We start from the raw sequence: 17,739 nt of genomic DNA, 5'->3' as shown, positions 1-17,739 counted from the left end.
CTTCGAAGTCCACTATCAGATTCTCCGACTGATAGCGATTTATTACTACGCCCAATGGTAATATGCCGCCCCCTTACTAACCTAACTCAAACTGCAGTGTGTAATTTCTACCCTCTTCCCAAGCTGTTCGACAAGAATGAGGCAGTACATTGGCATGTGATACCATGACGACACAAGGCTCGTGAACAAACCCTAAAGACAGTGGATTATATCCGGCCTATGGGGCTCTTCTATGTACCGAGGTGTCTGATGTCAAAGTTTCGGCGAATCATTTTGCGAGCAAGGTTGATCGCCACTAAGGCCGAAACGGGTAACGGCGGCCCGTTCAGCTAGTGGGGCGAGAATCGCAACGAACTTCAGTGTGTGACGGAGCCATTTCTCCCCCGGCGACCGATCCACATTGTTGAAAACTTCAAGTCTCGTATGCAGACTGTTACAAACCTTACCCGAGCATGGTGGAAACGAAGACTGGCACATCGTCTAATTCGCCAGGTTCAACAAGCAAACCCAGTGGAGGGCGGCACCGCGTCATTTCGTCATGCTTGACGTGTCGGCGCAGGAAGGTCAAGTGTGATCATGTTCATCCAGTCTGTGGTTCTTGCACACGAGGAAGCCATGTGTGTACTTGGACAGATCAGATACCGGCTTCTACCACTACTGGAAGGATTTCGAAACCTACGGCCGCAAGCAACAATGGAAAGATCGGAAAAGGCAGTGACGTGCAGGCCCGGTTAGACAGACTGGAGTACCTTTTAGAAAGAGCCGTTGCAGGACAGGGGGCGAAATCCACGACATCCGTACGGTCCAGTGTTGAATTTGACAGGAAGGAGGCGGAAGCGCTGACCCCATCGTCGAATAGCCAAACTTCACATGGAGGAGGAATAGCTTCCGATGGCGGCGATGGGACCCTGTTGTTGAATGACGGACAGTCTCAGTTTGTTTCGTCTCTGCATTTCGCATTGCTCGCTGATGAGGTGAGTGTCGCTTCCTGAAGTCTCGCTTTTTCGCGTAAGAAGCCATGGATCTGGTATATACAGAACAAGAGCCAGTCTCATCCTTTTGTGTTTTTATGAGTTTCCAATCTCAGAGCAAGGCTGATGCAATATTAGATTCAAGACATCAAGGCTTTGCTTGGCGACAAAACCGATGAAGAGAGAAAGGAAGTACCGCAAAACAGTCTGGTCGATCTACTCTCCCTTGGTCGTGCAGGAGCAGGATCAGATCTAGAAAACCTACTGCCCAACACCCAAGAGCATCGTGATACGCTCCTCGACGTCTATTTCGCGAACGTAGACCCAATGGTGAGGATCACCCATAGACCAACAGTGGTCCGCAAGTTTTCCACCTATAATAGCGAAGCACATCCTCTCGCCTATGCCATCTATTTCTCTGCTATCAACTCTCTGCCTCCAAAGGTAGTACACAACAAGTTTGGTGAGACCAAGGAATCACTCCTCGATCGATTTCAGCTGGGTGTTGAGATCTCGCTTGCTCGGGAAAATTATCTCACGACATCAAGCCTGGAGATATTCCAGGGGTTCGTGCTGTGGCTGACCTGTATTACCAGGGAAGAGGATATGGGTAAGCGCCCTAGATAGTTATATGTTGAAAACGCTCACATGCATAGTAGGCAAAGCGTGGGTTTTGATTGGCATTGCATTCCGCATCGCTCTGAACCAGGGTCTGCACCGAGATCCGTCTTTGTTTCCAACCGGCTCTATGGACGCTTTAACTATCGAGCTACGTCGTCGCATGTGGCATCAGCTAGGCCATTTGGAGTTCAGGGCTGCAGAATGCAAAGGGCAGGAACCGAGCATCACCGAAGACTTTTACACTACACTATTTCCACGCAACATCGATGATGAGGACCTCGTAGACGGCGCAAGTCCTGGTCCGGCCCCGTATGACGAACAGAAGTTTACCTCAATGACGTTCCAGCTGGTTCGCTTTAACGGCATGCGAGCCCTACGGCGGATAGTCCAGAGTACCTACCGCCTCGAAAGACGTATGCTCGACTCCGGGCTCCATGGAACATCTCGTCCTGATCCTGCACAGGAACTCAGAGATCTATACGAACAGATCAAGGTCATGCTTGATGAAGTTCACGAAGAGAATCAAAGAAAATATCTGCATTATCTTACTCCTGAGGTACCGATGGAGAGGCTGACGTTGGGACTGGCTTCTCTTCTGGAGTGGCGCGCTTATCTGCTGTTTTGGCTTCGAATGCCGCGTGCTTACCGTGATGTAGTCTTCTCAGATGAGATTCGGCGTTCGTACGTACCTCCACAGCACAAGGTCCAACTTCAACAAATAAAACTGACTGATGGTGCTAGGATCTTTGAAAAATCAGTCAACTGTGTAGAAACACTAAACGGAGCGGCCGCAGATGTCGACGCCGCTCGCTTCCAATGGCACATTGGTCAGTAACGCCGGTACCCTTAAACACATAAGCTAACTTCTAAAGGTGGGATCGCTTCCTTCCAGGCCATCATGCATATCCTATCTGAACTTCGCAACCCTCTCTTCGACGCGCCCGATCGACAACGCGCCCTTAGAGCTTTACAGATGTCTCGAATACTTCGGGAGAACAACAGCGCCAAAGCATGGCAAGCTGTGAAAAACATGATCGACAAAGCCGTATCTGAGCATAATCTCTCCCCAAGGGGCCAGTCGCAGCCTACGGGCCACTATATCAGCCAACCTATGGTGCCATCTGTACCCGTGGCGATGAGCAACGCATCGAACAGTAACACAGGCGTATATCCAGCAATGCAAGCGATCCCAAGCTACGCCTTCCAAAACACCTCTGCAGCTTATGATCAACAAGCAATGCCGGGACCATCCCAACCGGAGCCAATGCAATCCCAGCCAGACTTGTTACAATCAATGCAGTCCATTCAGGATCGTGCACCGTGTTGGGATGACATTAATCTCAGCAACATCAACAACATCGTAGGCGATGTACAAGCCAGCACTGATGTGGTTCCCGACTTCGACTTTGTAAGTGACGTGATATAACCAGGTCAATGAGTGTGTCTAGCTAACCAAGGCAGGGCTTCTGGGGAGATCCTTTCAACTACGAAAACGAGCCTGCTGCAATGCCGTTACAAGACGGCTATTTTCCTCAGTGGCTTGGGTGAGTTGGAGGCGAGGAAATGAATCAATAACGACCATAACATTCTGAACCTCCACGAACATTGAGAAAAAAACGCTTGCCAATACGCATGCCACACGAACCGCCGAGAATCCAATACTCCAGTCCCTCTCACTTAATCCTCGATGGCAATCGACCATACAACAATAGATGACGACTACTTCTGCATCACCCAATCCACTATCCAATGATATCAACAACTGGATGTTTCTCATCGATAAATCTTTTACTATCATTTTATGCTTTTGATACGAGTTGGACACGGACTCGACACGCTTCTTTCATCATACTTCTTGGCCCTATACTATGTTTAATACGGCGTTTGTTGGAGGTCTGCGCAACATGATGATTAGGGTGATTAGGGGTGTACCGGTTGGTATGGAGCCTAGGGTTGGTTATGGAATTGGAGTTTTATAGACCGAACATAGAAGAGGGTTGGTTTTTTCTGGATAGGGTAGTTTTAGGGCTGTGCCCTAAGAGTGGAAATCGTTGTACATCACTTTGAGAAAGATTAAGTATAGCAAATGAAGGACAGCCACAGCATAAAACGTCCATGTTATACAATTAGCAGGCGCATGAGTCGCTCAACCACGCCCATAAATCCGGCGAACCGGGTATGTCCCATCAAGAAATCCAGTTCTTATGCAAACTCCCCTGCATACGAACCCATAAAAGGCACGAGAGAGCCCATCTACTCGTCCTTGACACCACCGCGGCCAGCACGCTCGGCAGCCTCGATGCTTTTCTTATCCGTCTTAATCTCGCCACCACCCATGGCGCCCATCATACCGCCAGACGCCTTCCATGGCCTAGCAAGGTCGCCAGTTGCGGGCTGGCCGAAGAGGTGGACCTTGACGAGGTTGCCTTCGAAAGCGCCCTTGAGAGGGATGATAGACTGGATGAGGAGCGGGTTTGTGTACTTGAAGTAAAGGTGCATAACGCCCATCATGCCGACACCCATCATCTGGGCCTTGAAGAGCTCGCGCAGCTTCTGGAGATCGTAGGCCTTGACTGTGGTAGCGACAAACTTTGGTTCCTCGCCGGAGCCCATCGGGGCGGGCTCGACGTACTTGACGACCGTCATGTCTGCGCTGTATTAGCCGCTGCGATGGTATGTGGGACTACTGGGCTTCTTTTGACGCACCATTCTTCTTGTTGATTTGTGCCTGGACGTAGAGGTAGATACCCGCGATGATCAGGTTGGAGACGATGTAGAGCGCACGCACGCCGTTGAGGACATTCTCGTTATCGAAAGGTATCTTTTTCGATATTTGCATAAATCCCAGGATAATAACCAGGTTGGAACTGTAATGGAATTAGCAAACTGTCTACAAGACCTCGGCGGTAGGTTCGGCGTACATTTGCGGGCTAATCGCCATTGTGATGGTTGAAGCGGGTTATTCGAGCGAAGAATTGAAGCTCGCTTTTGCGATCGTATAACAGGAGGCTGGAGATAGAGATGTGGTTGCGCGGAACGTGGGTAAGAGGGTAAGGGAACAAGCGGGCGACTTTTGTGGTGGGCGAGGGTCATCATTAGCGTGCCGACCCAAGAGGCCAGGTTGTTGCCCGCCGCTGGCTAGCCCCAACAGGCATTCACTCTTCTAGTCTTATCTAATGCCTTCTCTGAACACATGGTACCAGGCGCAACAGAGAGGTTTTGGTGCGCATCACAGACTATGCAAGGTGCGTAGATCTACAGCGGAAGCTTTCACTTGTTTGTTCCAGCCGTTCCATTTCAGGGTATCTCATCTATAGTAATCCAATATGCATATGCCCTGTCGCAAATCCAACATCAAGCGATACTCTTATGTTCCAATAACGCCGCGCTAATGATTCAAAAACTCCTCCGCCGGTTTCGTGAACACCCAGTAATGGAATGGTGTCGAGGCGATATGCGATGCAAGCAAACAAACAAACAAACAACAAAACCAGGGATGGTCCTCCCACATGTGTACAAACCCTGACCTCCTCACATCACCAGGCATTCGCGATCCGGTCTGTCCTTGTGCTTGCCTTTCTCTGGAACTGCACCAGGCTCTCTGCTCTTACTTCTCCGTCTATCCTTTTTCTCCTTCTTGCTCTTGCTGCGCCCGAGACCGGATTCTTTCTTCTCTTTGGCTGGAGAGTGGTCCTGCTGATCATTCTCTGCGCTCTTCACTTTGTCAATCACAATTGTAGGCTCGTCGCTGGTGCCAGCTTCGGTCGTAACCAGCTTGTCCTTGCTACCGCGTCCCGTTAGCCTCGATAGAGTAAGAGACAGACGAGTCTCGCCGCTTGGACTACCTGGCCGGCTTCTGTTGTTCCCGGACAGCCATATCCGAGAGCCGCGCCGAGACACAGACAAGAAGCTGCTCTTCTGATCCTCCGGCGTTAGCGGTTCGGTTCGGCCGCGTAAGCTGCCTTCGCCGTCTTCGATCACAGTACTGCTACGGCGATTGCTAGACATACTAGTTCGACTAGCCGGTTCATCTGTGGAATTGGATTCGGTACGCGTATCTGTCGTGTTGACATTTTCACTGTTTCCACCAGCTTCGGCATCTGTTGCTGTCGTAGAAGGCGGGGAAGACAGCGTTTCTTGTGAAGGATCTACCGAAGGAACTCGGGACTGCGCTTCTGCATAGGTTGGAGGATCTCCTCGGGAAGCAAGTTCTTCGTCAATGGGTTGTACCTGGTAGAAGAGCAGATATGGTGACTCTTCTCGCAAAGCTGTCTTGATGTCGACTTCAGTCACTCGTTGAGATGAAAGATCATCAAAGCGTATCCACTTTTCCTGCTCTTGCTCAGAATCCGATTGCGCGGTGCCTGGACGTTCGCGAGCGTTGGCACGGACAAGCGCGATATAATGCCCAGAATCGACCGACACACCTCGATGGCATACGACAGACTGGAGAACGAGCTTGAAATTGCCAAACAGTGGACCCTCCTCTTTCATCCTCTCATCGGAGATGAAGTGAGGCAACCCAATGTCGAGCGGGATGTCGATGTAGGTGTTGAGGCGTTTCGGAGCGCCATTCGGCGTCATCGTGTATCTTTTCAGGCATATGCCGAGCACCGGACGCTTAACTGAGAAGTGTGCAGCAACCTGAGCGTCCGTCTTTGGAACATTATCAGTATACCAGGGTATGAGACTGAAGAACTGCCAAGCTGGCATTAGAATCTCCTTCTTAAGCAGAGAAGCTGATCGTGGTCGGCCACCAGAGCTGTTGTCCAGCATGTCTTCCACATGCTTCTTTTCGTCAAACTTGCTCGTATCTTGTGACTGGCGTGTATATCGCTGGCTGAAGATACTATCAGCACGGCGGCGACCCTCTAGATGGGGCCGCACTGGAGTCACTGGTGTGGTGGGCTCGAAAGTCATTGGCGTCGAGACGATGGGGGTCATTGAGCCTTCCATCTCCATGGTCTCAATATGGATGGTCTCATTCTTCTCGGGGTCCTTGTCTACGAATTCGTCGTCTGTGGACTTCATCGAAGCTATCGTATTCTGTCGTTGCAGGTAGCGCTTGACCTCGATTCTGTTGTTAAAGTAGGTTTCCAGGCAATCTTCCAATGTAACAACATGATCGCCCTCTTGTTCTGGTATGGCGACTTCGAGTAGCCGCTCGTTGACAAACTTGTGGTCATCCTCTTTGTCTTCACGTCCAGTGTGGTAGATGTCCATCTTGAGGGTGAGTAGCGGCAGCTCGAGCGCACCAGTAATGAAAGTGAAAGCTTCCGAAGCGTCTTGTTGGCGAACCTGTGCAGCGTCCTCCCATCCGCACTTAGCGAGGGAGTCTTGAAGATGCTTCGTCTATAATGTGCGTTAGTTGTGAACGTGCAAGGTGACGAAATAGGTCGTACCAAATCGACCTTGATGAGCTGGCCACTTCTCAGGAGGTTGACCCATAGGCGCAAGACAGCCGCCAACTTCTTCCTTGGCTCATCTTCAAAGTTGTCGTATAACATAGCTTCAAAGCTATCGAGACGAGCGAACATGGCGAACAACAATGCGTCGAGGTAACATGTCACCATGTTCCGGTTTATGGCACCCAACATGGTTACATCTGGACTGTAATCCTTCAGTTCACCTTCGAGTGACTCGTTGGCAAGCACTAGAAGTTCGTAGGCTTTGTCGATGTCGTTGGGATGCCAGGCGAGAGCATGTTCGGCCTGTTCCTCTCCCATGCTCGTTATACCAACGCCTTGTAAGCGCGAAAGGAGCATCTTGACCTGCGCCCGTCAACAAGATTCCGCCAAGCCTTTGTTCCCATGCGTACCTTCTTCTCGGCCTCATTGTTCGCTGGCGGTCTTGGACCTTCGCTTGTGAATATCTTGTAGAGATCGGGTGAAGCATTGGAGGATTTAGACTGCAGAAGTACATAGTCAGAAGAATGCGATGTTGAGGTTTGGTCGACGCTAGGGTAAGAGAAGAAGCGCAACACGGCAGTTTTTGGTGTAGAAATAGAAGACTGTCCTCTACCGACGTTCGCAATACAAATGGGAGTTTATGATACAGCGTCTCGATGCCTGCAGACAACCGCTGTTGGCAGCTGGGAGGGTCTTGGGGCACCGTAGCGACGGCAGAACACAGCAGAGGACTGAGAGAGTTGACGGAGGCGAAAGAGCTCAGGCGTACTTTGGTACTGGCGTGCTTGGACGCGCGCTTTTCATGATGTTTGTCGCGCCGGCTGAGGAACCGCGACATGCCGTTCATGGTGGTGGTTGGTGAAGGTGAGACCCATTCAGTGGAGGGTCCGCGGCCGCTGGAAGAACGAAGGCAGCCAGGTGGGTAGCGGGGTAGGCAGCGAGCTTGGGGTGTGGTGGTTGAGGAAGGTGCAGACGAGCCCTGAGCCCGGTGGTCGGTGGGGAAGCGAGAGGGTGGTTAGGTGTTTGGTTGGTGGAAGATGGAATTTGTCGGTGAAGAGCAGCTATGACGCGCAATCAAGGAGGCAGAAGAAGACAATGACCTCAACCCAAGAGACAAAAAGAAAGATACATGTCCCAGATCCCGATCAGCCGCATGTCGCGAGCTGACCTGGAGCAGAGGGCAGGTGCGGACGAGTGGGGTAGCCCTATTGGCTAGTTGGGGACCTTAGACGCCGCCCATCCCTGCAGCTCTCGCGTCTCGCGTATAGCGTATTCCGTCGAAAAGTCCGTTCGAGACTGGTAGGTCATGCTGTTGACGTCTATACCCACCACGACGTCGCATCACACAACCATGGCGCTGCGCAAACTACCACTCCGGACGGTCGCGGTCATTCGGAACAACGCCAGACCGGCCGTCCGCGCGGCCGCGCCCCTGTGTTGCCGCAATGCCTCGTCCGAAGCAGTCCGAGAAATTGAAGACGCATCGTCATTAGAGATTCCACCGCCATCGCAGGAACTCGCAAAGAACTACGACCCCGTAGCACGGAGTAGACTGCGGAGAAGAGGAAACAAGCAGCTGCCGCCAAGCAGGTATGAGCTTCAAAGAGTACACCCATAGAAACATGGCCTCATAGATACCAGATACCAATACCGTTCGCCCAAATACTACCGCGGTCCTCTCCACCCTCATCAGCCGCCTCCAGAGTCTGACCCCTCTTCGCGACTCTTCCAACCCGGACCCTTCAGTCTGTCCCGCCTCGAGCAAACATATCAGAGCAAGATCGCATCCGATCTCCTTACCCTCACATACCAGCACTACCCTCCAGGTTACCGGGCTGCCAAGACGGATCAACGATTGCGAGAATGGACGGGCGACTCTCCGTACTTCAAGAACCGTCCCCTACGACCTCCACGAGGTAAGGGTGAAGTACTCAGATTGCTCCAGGAGCCCCGCACTTTCCGCAATGTTCCCAAGATCACAGGCGTAACAGTTCACTCCATGGTACCAGAAGCGCAGGAGAACAGTGGGAACCTGCATGTTGCTGGTATGATCCTACAGGCCATTAGCAACGTACGAGCTACATCGCACAAGGCGAAGCACAACGTCGTAGGGTGGGGGTTGCGTGCGGGCAGATATGTCTCAGTGACAACCAAGATGGAGCGGGAAGATGCCGAGCACTTTCTGGCAAAACTCGTCGATGTGGTCCTGCCGAGAATCAAGGAGTGGAAGGGTGTTCCAGGTTCGTCTGGAGACGGACACGGCAACATGAGCTTCGGTCTTACCCCAGATCAACTAGCCCTCTTCCCGGAAATTGAGGTCAACTACGATGCGTGAGTCTGCTTCCTTTCACAATCAATGTTTCGACTGACATGTCTCAGGTACCCACCCAAGATGATTCCTGGTTGCCACATCACCATCCAAACAGATGCCACCAACAACAAGGACGCACGTCTACTACTGCAAGCCATCGGAATCCCATTCTACGGCAAGCTCAACGACTAAGTGCAGATTTTCGTCTGCTGTGTATAAAACGTGTAGAACATTTAAGAGTTATATACGCCTTACGACACATTACGTGTACTGCACCATCGGTTCCACATCCTGACTCTGTAGAGTTGACAACTAGGAGACACAACCTACCATCATCGGTCAAACGCATAGCTCAGTGCGTCAAGAAATGTACAGTAAGAGTAAATGAAGCAATGGCAGATATACAAGCGAAAGCGAGGATTCACAGTTAGTCTGGTTATGTTGAGTACTTGTTGCAAACATCTTGCTATCGCGAAACGTGCGATGCAACATGATTGAATGTTAGAATCGCAACTTGAATACAAATCACGCATTGTGAACAGAATATCTCAAAGTCCAGTACTTTGTTCCTATACCGTACACGATCAATTGCATCCCACCCGTAATGGTTGTAGGCGGACGAGTTATTTTCGTGAAGTTGTCGGGCGCGGACGGACCCTGGCACGAGATTTTAGATTGGCCAAGCTCCCCGAAGAACTCCCGCTATGTCGCAGCTTCGCTCAGACCGCTAACCATCACTAAACCGACCCGCGATACCCCCCAAAAACCCCAGAGTTGCTTTCGTGACCACCATACCAGTCACGATGCAGGCAATCCGGCAACCGATGCGCTCTGCGCTCTCCAAGGCCGCTACCAGGCAGTATGCGACCGCTTCCTCGCAATACGCCGAGACGATTAAGAACCTTCGTATCAACAGCGACACCAAGGTTCTGTTCCAGGGTTTCACTGGAAAGCAGGGAACGTGAGTGGGATTGGAAGAGTCTGTAATGGGAAGGGGTGCTAATGCGGGAACAGCTTCCACGCACAACAAGCGATTGAATACGGTATGCGCCCAACGGCTCTGTTGACATGAACCTGTGAGGGGGAGACTGACGGGACGGCAGGCACAAAAGTTGTTGGAGGAACAAACCCCAAGAAGGCGGGCACTGAGCACCTTGGACTGCCCGTCTTCAAGAGCGTAGCAGAGGCCATGAAGGAGACTCAAGCTTCCGCTACTGCCATCTTCGTTCCGTATGCTATACACCCCCGCGATCATATACGGACTAGGTGACCTGACAGTATTACAGTCCACCAGTCGCCGCTGCCAGTATCGAGGAGGCCATCAACGCAGAGGTTCCTCTGATTGTGACGTAGGTGTGCATATCAAACTCAAGTACATGGAAACTTACAACAGACAGTATCACTGAGGGTATCCCACAACACGGTATGAACCACAATGACAGATCGCGGGATACGGAGGCTGATTGAAGTAGACATGGTGCGCATCACAGACATGCTCAAGACTCAGAACAAGTCTCGTATGGTCGGCCCTAACTGCCCCGGTATCATCGCTCCCGTATGTTCTTCAGCAAGTTCTTTCGGTCTGATTATGTTATTGACTTCACCAGGGCCAATGCAAGATTGGTATCATGCCAGGCTTCATCCACAAGCGCGGCCGCGTCGGTATCGTCTCTCGTTCCGGAACTCTTACATACGAAGCCGTCAACCAGACCACCCAAGCCGGCCTTGGCCAGTCGCTCGTCGTCGGTATTGGTGGTGACCCTTTCTCCGGAACCAACTTCATCGACTGCCTGAACGTTTTCTTGAAGGACGAGGAGACTGACGGTATCATCATGATTGGTGAGATTGGTGGTACTGCCGAGGAGGATGCCGCAGACTTCTTGAAGGAGTACAACACTGCCAACAAGCCTGTTGTCAGCTTCATTGCTGGTATTTCCGCGCCCCCGGGCAGGAGAATGGGTCACGCTGGTGCTATTGTTAGCGGCGGAAAGGGTGATGCCAACTCCAAGATCACCGCGCTTGAGGCTGCTGGTGTCACGGTTGAGCGCTCCCCCGCCAAGCTTGGATCATCTCTTTACGACCAGTTCGTTAAGCGCGACTTGATATAAGCGGTCGTAACGCTGTTTCATTGAACTGTTTGAACATGCCGGCTTGCAAAATGCGCTTGCTGCGCCAGATCCATTGTACATTCTAGTCACTAGAGCAATTCATGATATCTGCATCTACTCGGAGATTTAGGTATCTGAGCATCACTCCAAAATTTCACGGGGCTGCGTTTCGTGCAGACAATGATACCCACGTCCTCGAGTGTCCCTCTTTTCACATGCAGACCCTGAACCCTGTGTGAGGGTGGTCCAAGCTTATGATTTTCGTCGCATTCCATGGCCAAACAATCTTCCCCGCAAACCTCCGAGCCGCATCCAATTGTCTAACAATCGCAAACACAGCAAACATGTCAAAGACAAAGACCAAGCGCGCTCGTCGTGAACTGAAGCGCGAAGGCGACAAGAAGATTTTTGCGATCCAGAAAAAGAACGCGAAAGCAGCCGCCGAGGCGAAACCTGCTGCGAAGACACCCGCGAAGAAGAAGCAGAAGATGAGCGCACCAGCCGCCGCAGCAACTACATCTACGACCACGCCCGCCCATGTACAACCATCACAGAAACCCAAAGTACCCTTTGGCGAATACGACCATATACTCCTTGTCGGCGAAGGCGACTTTAGCTTTACCCGTTCCCTAACTATAGAACACGGCTGCGCAAACGTAACTGCAACAAGCTACGACGACGAAGAAGACCTCCACAGCAAATACCCCTCATTCAAAGAAATCCAGACCGAAATCTCATCCCTCACACCGCCCGTACCTCTCCACCACGACATCGACGCAACCAAACTTTCAAGCTACAAACATCTACGGTGTAAACGCGACGATGACGATGACGAGGAGGGCTGGGATATAATCGCTTTCATGTTCCCTCACACAGGCGGTCTTTCCACCGACGTCAACAGACAGGTCCGCGCGAACCAAGCCCTGCTAGTATCTTTCTTCAAGTCCTGCCTCGATACATCGAACCAGAAACGTCGGTTACAAATCCTTCGGAACCAGGAAGACAAAGAGAAAGGCACTACTACGTCTCAGCAGACAATACGACCGTTCCTGCGCATGGGCGGAAGAATCATCGTCACGCTATTCGAGGGCGAACCGTACACGTTGTGGAATATCCGTGATCTGGCGAGACATGCTGGGCTGAGGGTTGTGGAGAGCTGGAAGTTTGATTGGGCGCAGTATCCCGGGTATCATCATGTGAGGACCCTGGGGGCCATGGAGACGGGGTGGAAGGGTGAGGACAGGGCTGCGCGCATGTTCATGTTTGAGAAGATTCCGCTTGTGGCTGACAGCGATGAGGAGAAGGAGATGGCGCGGCAGGCAAAGGTGGGAAGGGGTGGACGGTTACCGAGCCAGAAAGAGGCGATGAAGAAGGCTATGGAGGGAGAGGAAGAGAATGAAGAGGATGAGTGAGCTTGAGATCGCGGATACGAACACTGTCAGGGAACACTTCCAATATTCGACAAGTAAACCTTGGCAGGCGAAGCGGAAAGCGGTCATTGAACTTGAGAACAACCGCAAAGGCCTATAGTTCCCACTATACCATATAAAAGAGCCAGACACGCAGACCTATACCGCGCCGGGTAGATGCACATACCAAAACGCCACGCTATACCCGAATATCATACAGATGCTGCTAGAAGAAAAGAGAGAAAGCATCACATAACATACACCTTTCGGACCTCGCTCTCATGCCATCTCTCACCACTTAATCCGCCAGCTGGATCTCTTACGAAGCCTTCTTCCGTTCCGACTTTTTCATTGAAGATGCGGAGTCTCTCGGAACCGTATATACGACCGTTTGGCAGTACGACAGGTCCATCTTCAACGATCGATTTGGTGTGGAGAGCGTAGGGGACGTTGCGCGCTAGCTCGTTGAGCTCGGTGCTACATATCGGGCAGACGGTTGTAGTGGAGGAAGCGGCATTTGTAGAAGAGGGTGTGTAGGCGGAATGGCAAGCAGGTGTCTTGAGAGCAGAGAGACCGGCGCTCAGGGCGACGTGGAGGAGCGGTCGCGGAGGAAGGGCGTAGAGGTTGTGGTGTGTCTGGACAAAGACGTCGGCTAGATGTGACCACCGCGATGTCGAGTAGAGAGACTAGACAGTTGTTAGAAATGCAACGATGCGCCGTCTCGAACAAACTTACAGCATAAGGTTCCACCTCATCCCAAGGCCTATACGCCAACATACCCGCCGCCCTTCTCATCAATTCAAAATCGCCGCTCGTACTCAAATACTTTTTAGCATGAGCCCTCGCCTCCACCAGTTTTGTTTCTCCACCTCCACCCCCAACACTAACACCATGCATACCGTCATCCTGCATCTCCAGTCCATCCATTCCGCTCAACCCAGCCTCATGCCCCTGCCGAACCAACTCAATATACTGCTGCAACCTCAACTCAAACTCCAACATACTGCCGCCCTTCTTAAGTTCTTTACCATGCTCCTTACACCACTCGAGTGCCAAAGACGTACTCATGCCTTCCCTCAGACTCTTCTCAATCCGATGACACGCAACAAAAGCATCTACATCCACGAGCTCTGTAATCCCTTTACTCTTTGCCAAACACGCCGCACTCTCCGCATACCCTTCCCTCAACAGGTAGTCAACGAGTAAACGGCTTAATCGCGTTCGAGACCACTCATCGTACTTTACGTCGACGAGGCTCTGAATTTCGTAAAGGTCTTGCAGGTGTTGTAAGCGCGCCTTTGCGGAGCGGTGGATACGCGTTTCTTCCTCGTGGAGGTTTTCTAGTTTGCGTTTTAGGCCCTGCATCTTGCTAATCATCGAGTCTAGGGAGTCGAGTGTGGCTTCTGGCGAGGCACCCTTGGAGGCGGCTTTGGTGGCGGCCGTCAGTGAGGTGGTGAGGTTGCTGGAGGAATGCTCGATGACGCGCTGGGCGTTCTTGAAGTTGCGCCGGGAGAGCTCGTAGGGCATGCGGAGGAGAGGTTGGTCCTACGATCACGTTAGTATACAATACGAGTAAGTTTGGGTAGCTGGGGGAGGCATTACGAGAAGGAGATGCGACTCCGCATTGAGCTTCGTGCTTGTGAGTTCCGCCATGGCGGGCAGGAAGCGATCTCAACGAATGGCAATCTTGTTATAAAAGCCGCTAGGTGTCGAAGTTTTCTGATTTCCAAAGAATGTAGTGAGAGTAAAGGTCTCAGAGAGCGATAATCTGAAAGTGAGATAACCTGAGGTCTGGTGTAGATGTTCAAGCTCCACTACCGCGGAGCTTGCGGGGGTGCTCGTCACAGCTCATAGCTCACCAATCGGCACGTGCCGAACACTTGACGAACGATAGCCATATGCACACTCTACCCACAAGACAGCTGTGCGAACACCCTCCTTTCGGGGTTTACGTATGCTACGTCTCGACTAGGCTACTTGAGTTCCTCCATACCTACAGAATGTATACGAATCGGCAACCACACACACAGCACCTAGCAACCACAAGCAGCGTCCACAACGAGGGCGACGAAAAATATATGCTTCTATGTGATATCATTTCTGATCGTAAGACAACTCTAAAACTCCTCTAAGACCCAATGCATCATAACGCATAATCCAGATGTCTCTACCCATGCAGAACGACACTGACGCAGGTAGCGATGAGCTGCCGGCCTACTGCAGAGGTATCCTGAAAACCTGCTCTAAGGCCATTACTTTTTGGTTGTACCCGCGTTCCACAGCTCGGAGGACGCATGCAACTTGCGAAACTACTCCCAGTATCCGCTTAGAGAGCACCAGTCGACGCCATCTTCTTGCGGAGATGGTTCTTGTACTCGCCGATGCTTCCGTCCCACCGGCGGACGGTCTTGTGTTCGCAAACCATAATGTCCTTTGCAATCTTGTCGAGCAATCTGTTCGTTGTTAGCAGGCTATTTAATCATCGAGAGAACAATGAACATACCGGAAGTCGTGGGAAACGACGACGACACCACCGCTGAAAGCGTTGATGGCATCAGCCAAACTGTCGATGGTTGGGATATCCAGACCGTTGGTAGGCTCGTCGAGCAGCAACATGTTAGGTCCCTCAATAGCAAGCAGAGCGAATACGATACGGGACTTCTGACCATCGGAGAGAGTGGCCATCTTGGAGGTCTGGGCCTCACCAGTCATACCGTAACGGCCGAGCTGTTGGCGCCAGTATTGGAGATCTTGGCTGATGTGGTGGAACTTGTCGCGGACGAAGTCAAGGGCAGACTTGGTAAGGTCGAGCTGCTCAGCGGAGTGCTGGCTGTACACACCGAGCTTTAAGTGAGTGTGGCGCGATACAACACCAGATGTGGGGCTGAGCTTTCCGGTGAAGATGTTGAGCAGAGTCGACTTTCCAACACCGTTGGGTCCGACAAGAGCTGTTCGGGAGTCCATGTCGACACCAAAGTCGAGGTTCTCGTACAGGTTGTCCTTTGGATCTCCGGAGTAAGAGAAGCTGACATCGTCGAGCGAAAGCACAGGTGGTGGCAGCTTCTCGACATCGGCGAAACGGAAAGTGAAGACACGGTCAACGGCAACGGGCTCAATCAGACCGTCAGCCTCCATCTTGTCCAAGATCTTCTGGCGAGACTTGGCTTGCCTGACCAAGTTGGCGTAGGTACCAGCGGAAGCAATGAACTTCTTGATATGCTTGATCTCATCTTGCTGCTTCTCGTAGGCCTTGGTCTGGTTGACCTCCTGTTCAGTACGAGTCTTGTGGTATGTGTCGTAGTTACCTCCGTAGTAGAGGAGCTTCTTTTGACGCATGTCAATCATGTTTGTGCAGACACCGTTCAAGAAGTCCATGGAGTGGGACACGAGAACCAGAGTGCGCTCCCACTTCTTCATGTACTCCTCAAGCCACACACAGGCTTCCAAGTCCAAATGGGCAGTAGGGTCGTCGAGCAGCAGCAAGGCGGGCTTGACGAAGAGTGCCTTGGCGAGCGCGACACGCATACGCCATCCACCGGACATGTCCTTTGTCTTCTTGTTGATGGTGTTCTTGTTGAAACCGAGACCGGTGAGAATGAGGGATGCGCGGGTGTGGAAAGTTGACGGGTCCATGTCTTCTTGACGCTGACAAAGGGTTAGTGAGGTTTACTTTGATTTGATCTGGCTAGTACATACCTCGTAGATGTCGTCGAGAAGAGGGCTCTCGGGACCATCCTTCTCAAGAATATCCTCAGCCAGCTTCTCGAGACGGGCCAACTCGTTCTCAGCCTCACGGACGACCCACTCCAAGGCACCCAACTCAGTCTTGGGGGCACCCTGGTTCAGCAGGTAAATGTCGATGTGCTCTGGGAAGGGGAACTCGCGCTTGTCGATGGCCTTGAGAAGGGTTGTCTTTCCGCAACCGTTCTCACCCAACAGACCGTATCGTCGGCCGTAGTTGATCTCGAGGGTGGAGTCGTTGAAGAGGACCTTTCCGTGGAACACGAGCGATGCAGAGATGATCTTGACATCGCGCGACTGCTCGAGGGAGGCGAGCACACCAGTGGTGACACGGTCGGACAGACCGTGCTTGTCCTCCTGCATGGTGAGCTTCTTGACCTCCTCGTTCAGCTCGAGGTCCTCGACCTCGTCGCCGTTCTCAGAGTTGGCCTTGGAGGCATTCTTGGAGTTGGCCTTGGACGACAACTTGGAAGTGGCCGTCTTCTTGGGCTTCGCATCGCCGTCAGCGGCGCGCTTCGCTTGGCGGGCAGCTTTTGAGGCGGAGACCATGGTGTCTTAGTGGTGTATGAGTGAAGACTCTAGGATGGTGGAAGGAGGAGGAAATTTCGTAGGGGAGGGAACAACGTCAATCTGTGCCCCGCTAAGTTTCTTATCGATTGTCGATACCCAAAGGTTCTGTTTCAGGTCCCGTTCGAAGCGCAAACACTCGGATATGAAAACGAGTGGAGTATTGAAGCGCTGCAGGTGATGTAGAAAGAGAGGATATAAGAGTAAGAAACTGTCAGGGCCGATCAAACAATGCGACCCTGTGAATCAATTTTCTTACTTGTGGCGAATGCTGCGCACGGCCAATGAGCGCTCCCCCACCATCATCATAGGGCAAGTAAGGCGCTCAGCGGCTGGGCTGAGCGCTGACACCGCTGCACCTGTGTTTCCTTAGAAACCCGAGCCATGCGACAGATATACGGTATTGATGCTTTCTGGGATGAAAAACATTTGCATGTGTATTTAATACGAGTCTGCTCCCTATCTGAAGTACTGCGCGATATGTCCCTCAACAAGGAGTAGGCAGATCCGTCTCTCTGAAGAAGAGTTTAGTGTCCGGTGAGTACATACTCTCCAAGATTTCACGTAGCCATAAGCTTAGCAGAATGAATTAAAAAGTATCAT

General features: G+C 51.8%; 8 protein-coding genes across 8 annotated transcripts; 4 read left to right on the top strand and 4 right to left on the bottom strand.

Moving 5' to 3' along the window:
* Positions 1–1,018: 1,018 nt before the first annotated feature.
* Positions 1,019–3,140, top strand: ALTATR162_LOCUS8095 (uncharacterized protein; the record flags this gene model as incomplete). The annotated part of the gene is made up of 6 exons (XM_043315724.1): positions 1,019–1,048; positions 1,110–1,581; positions 1,628–2,273; positions 2,334–2,419; positions 2,465–3,000; positions 3,054–3,140. The coding sequence occupies 6 exons, from the start codon at positions 1,019–1,021 to the stop codon at positions 3,138–3,140; spliced, it is 1,857 nt and encodes a 618-aa protein (XP_043171659.1).
* A 705-nt stretch (positions 3,141–3,845) lies between these two features.
* ALTATR162_LOCUS8094 (uncharacterized protein) lies at positions 3,846–4,533 on the bottom strand (the record flags this gene model as incomplete). Its single annotated transcript, XM_043315723.1, has 3 exons — positions 3,846–4,240; positions 4,299–4,459; positions 4,514–4,533. The coding sequence occupies 3 exons, from the start codon at positions 4,531–4,533 to the stop codon at positions 3,846–3,848; spliced, it is 576 nt and encodes a 191-aa protein (XP_043171658.1).
* A 590-nt stretch (positions 4,534–5,123) lies between these two features.
* Positions 5,124–7,847, bottom strand: ALTATR162_LOCUS8093 (uncharacterized protein; the record flags this gene model as incomplete). The annotated part of the gene is made up of 4 exons (XM_043315722.1): positions 5,124–6,944; positions 6,995–7,363; positions 7,411–7,500; positions 7,770–7,847. 4 exons carry the CDS (start codon positions 7,845–7,847, stop codon positions 5,124–5,126), a joined length of 2,358 nt encoding a protein of 785 aa, XP_043171657.1.
* A 504-nt stretch (positions 7,848–8,351) lies between these two features.
* On the top strand, positions 8,352–9,503 carry ALTATR162_LOCUS8092 (uncharacterized protein; the record flags this gene model as incomplete). The annotated part of the gene is made up of 3 exons (XM_043315721.1): positions 8,352–8,590; positions 8,642–9,331; positions 9,380–9,503. 3 exons carry the CDS (start codon positions 8,352–8,354, stop codon positions 9,501–9,503), a joined length of 1,053 nt encoding a protein of 350 aa, XP_043171656.1.
* Positions 9,504–10,114: 611 nt separating this feature from the next.
* Positions 10,115–11,419, top strand: ALTATR162_LOCUS8091 (uncharacterized protein; the record flags this gene model as incomplete). The annotated part of the gene is made up of 7 exons (XM_043315720.1): positions 10,115–10,272; positions 10,326–10,354; positions 10,415–10,541; positions 10,598–10,660; positions 10,709–10,734; positions 10,784–10,866; positions 10,919–11,419. The coding sequence occupies 7 exons, from the start codon at positions 10,115–10,117 to the stop codon at positions 11,417–11,419; spliced, it is 987 nt and encodes a 328-aa protein (XP_043171655.1).
* Positions 11,420–11,763: 344 nt separating this feature from the next.
* On the top strand, positions 11,764–12,831 carry ALTATR162_LOCUS8090 (uncharacterized protein; the record flags this gene model as incomplete). Its single annotated transcript, XM_043315719.1, has 1 exon — positions 11,764–12,831. The coding sequence occupies one exon, from the start codon at positions 11,764–11,766 to the stop codon at positions 12,829–12,831; it is 1,068 nt and encodes a 355-aa protein (XP_043171654.1).
* Positions 12,832–13,076: 245 nt separating this feature from the next.
* ALTATR162_LOCUS8089 (uncharacterized protein) lies at positions 13,077–14,481 on the bottom strand (the record flags this gene model as incomplete). Its single annotated transcript, XM_043315718.1, has 3 exons — positions 13,077–13,514; positions 13,564–14,373; positions 14,431–14,481. 3 exons carry the CDS (start codon positions 14,479–14,481, stop codon positions 13,077–13,079), a joined length of 1,299 nt encoding a protein of 432 aa, XP_043171653.1.
* Positions 14,482–15,154: 673 nt separating this feature from the next.
* ALTATR162_LOCUS8088 (uncharacterized protein) lies at positions 15,155–17,118 on the bottom strand (the record flags this gene model as incomplete). The annotated part of the gene is made up of 3 exons (XM_043315717.1): positions 15,155–15,281; positions 15,332–16,473; positions 16,525–17,118. 3 exons carry the CDS (start codon positions 17,116–17,118, stop codon positions 15,155–15,157), a joined length of 1,863 nt encoding a protein of 620 aa, XP_043171652.1.
* Positions 17,119–17,739: the final 621 nt, after the last annotated feature.

This window comes from Alternaria atra (genome assembly GCF_907166805.1).
Source record: "Alternaria atra isolate CS162 genome assembly, contig: 28, whole genome shotgun sequence".
Lineage (NCBI taxonomy): Eukaryota > Fungi > Ascomycota > Dothideomycetes > Pleosporales > Pleosporaceae > Alternaria > Alternaria atra.
This window is presented reverse-complemented; position numbering and strand designations above follow the sequence as displayed.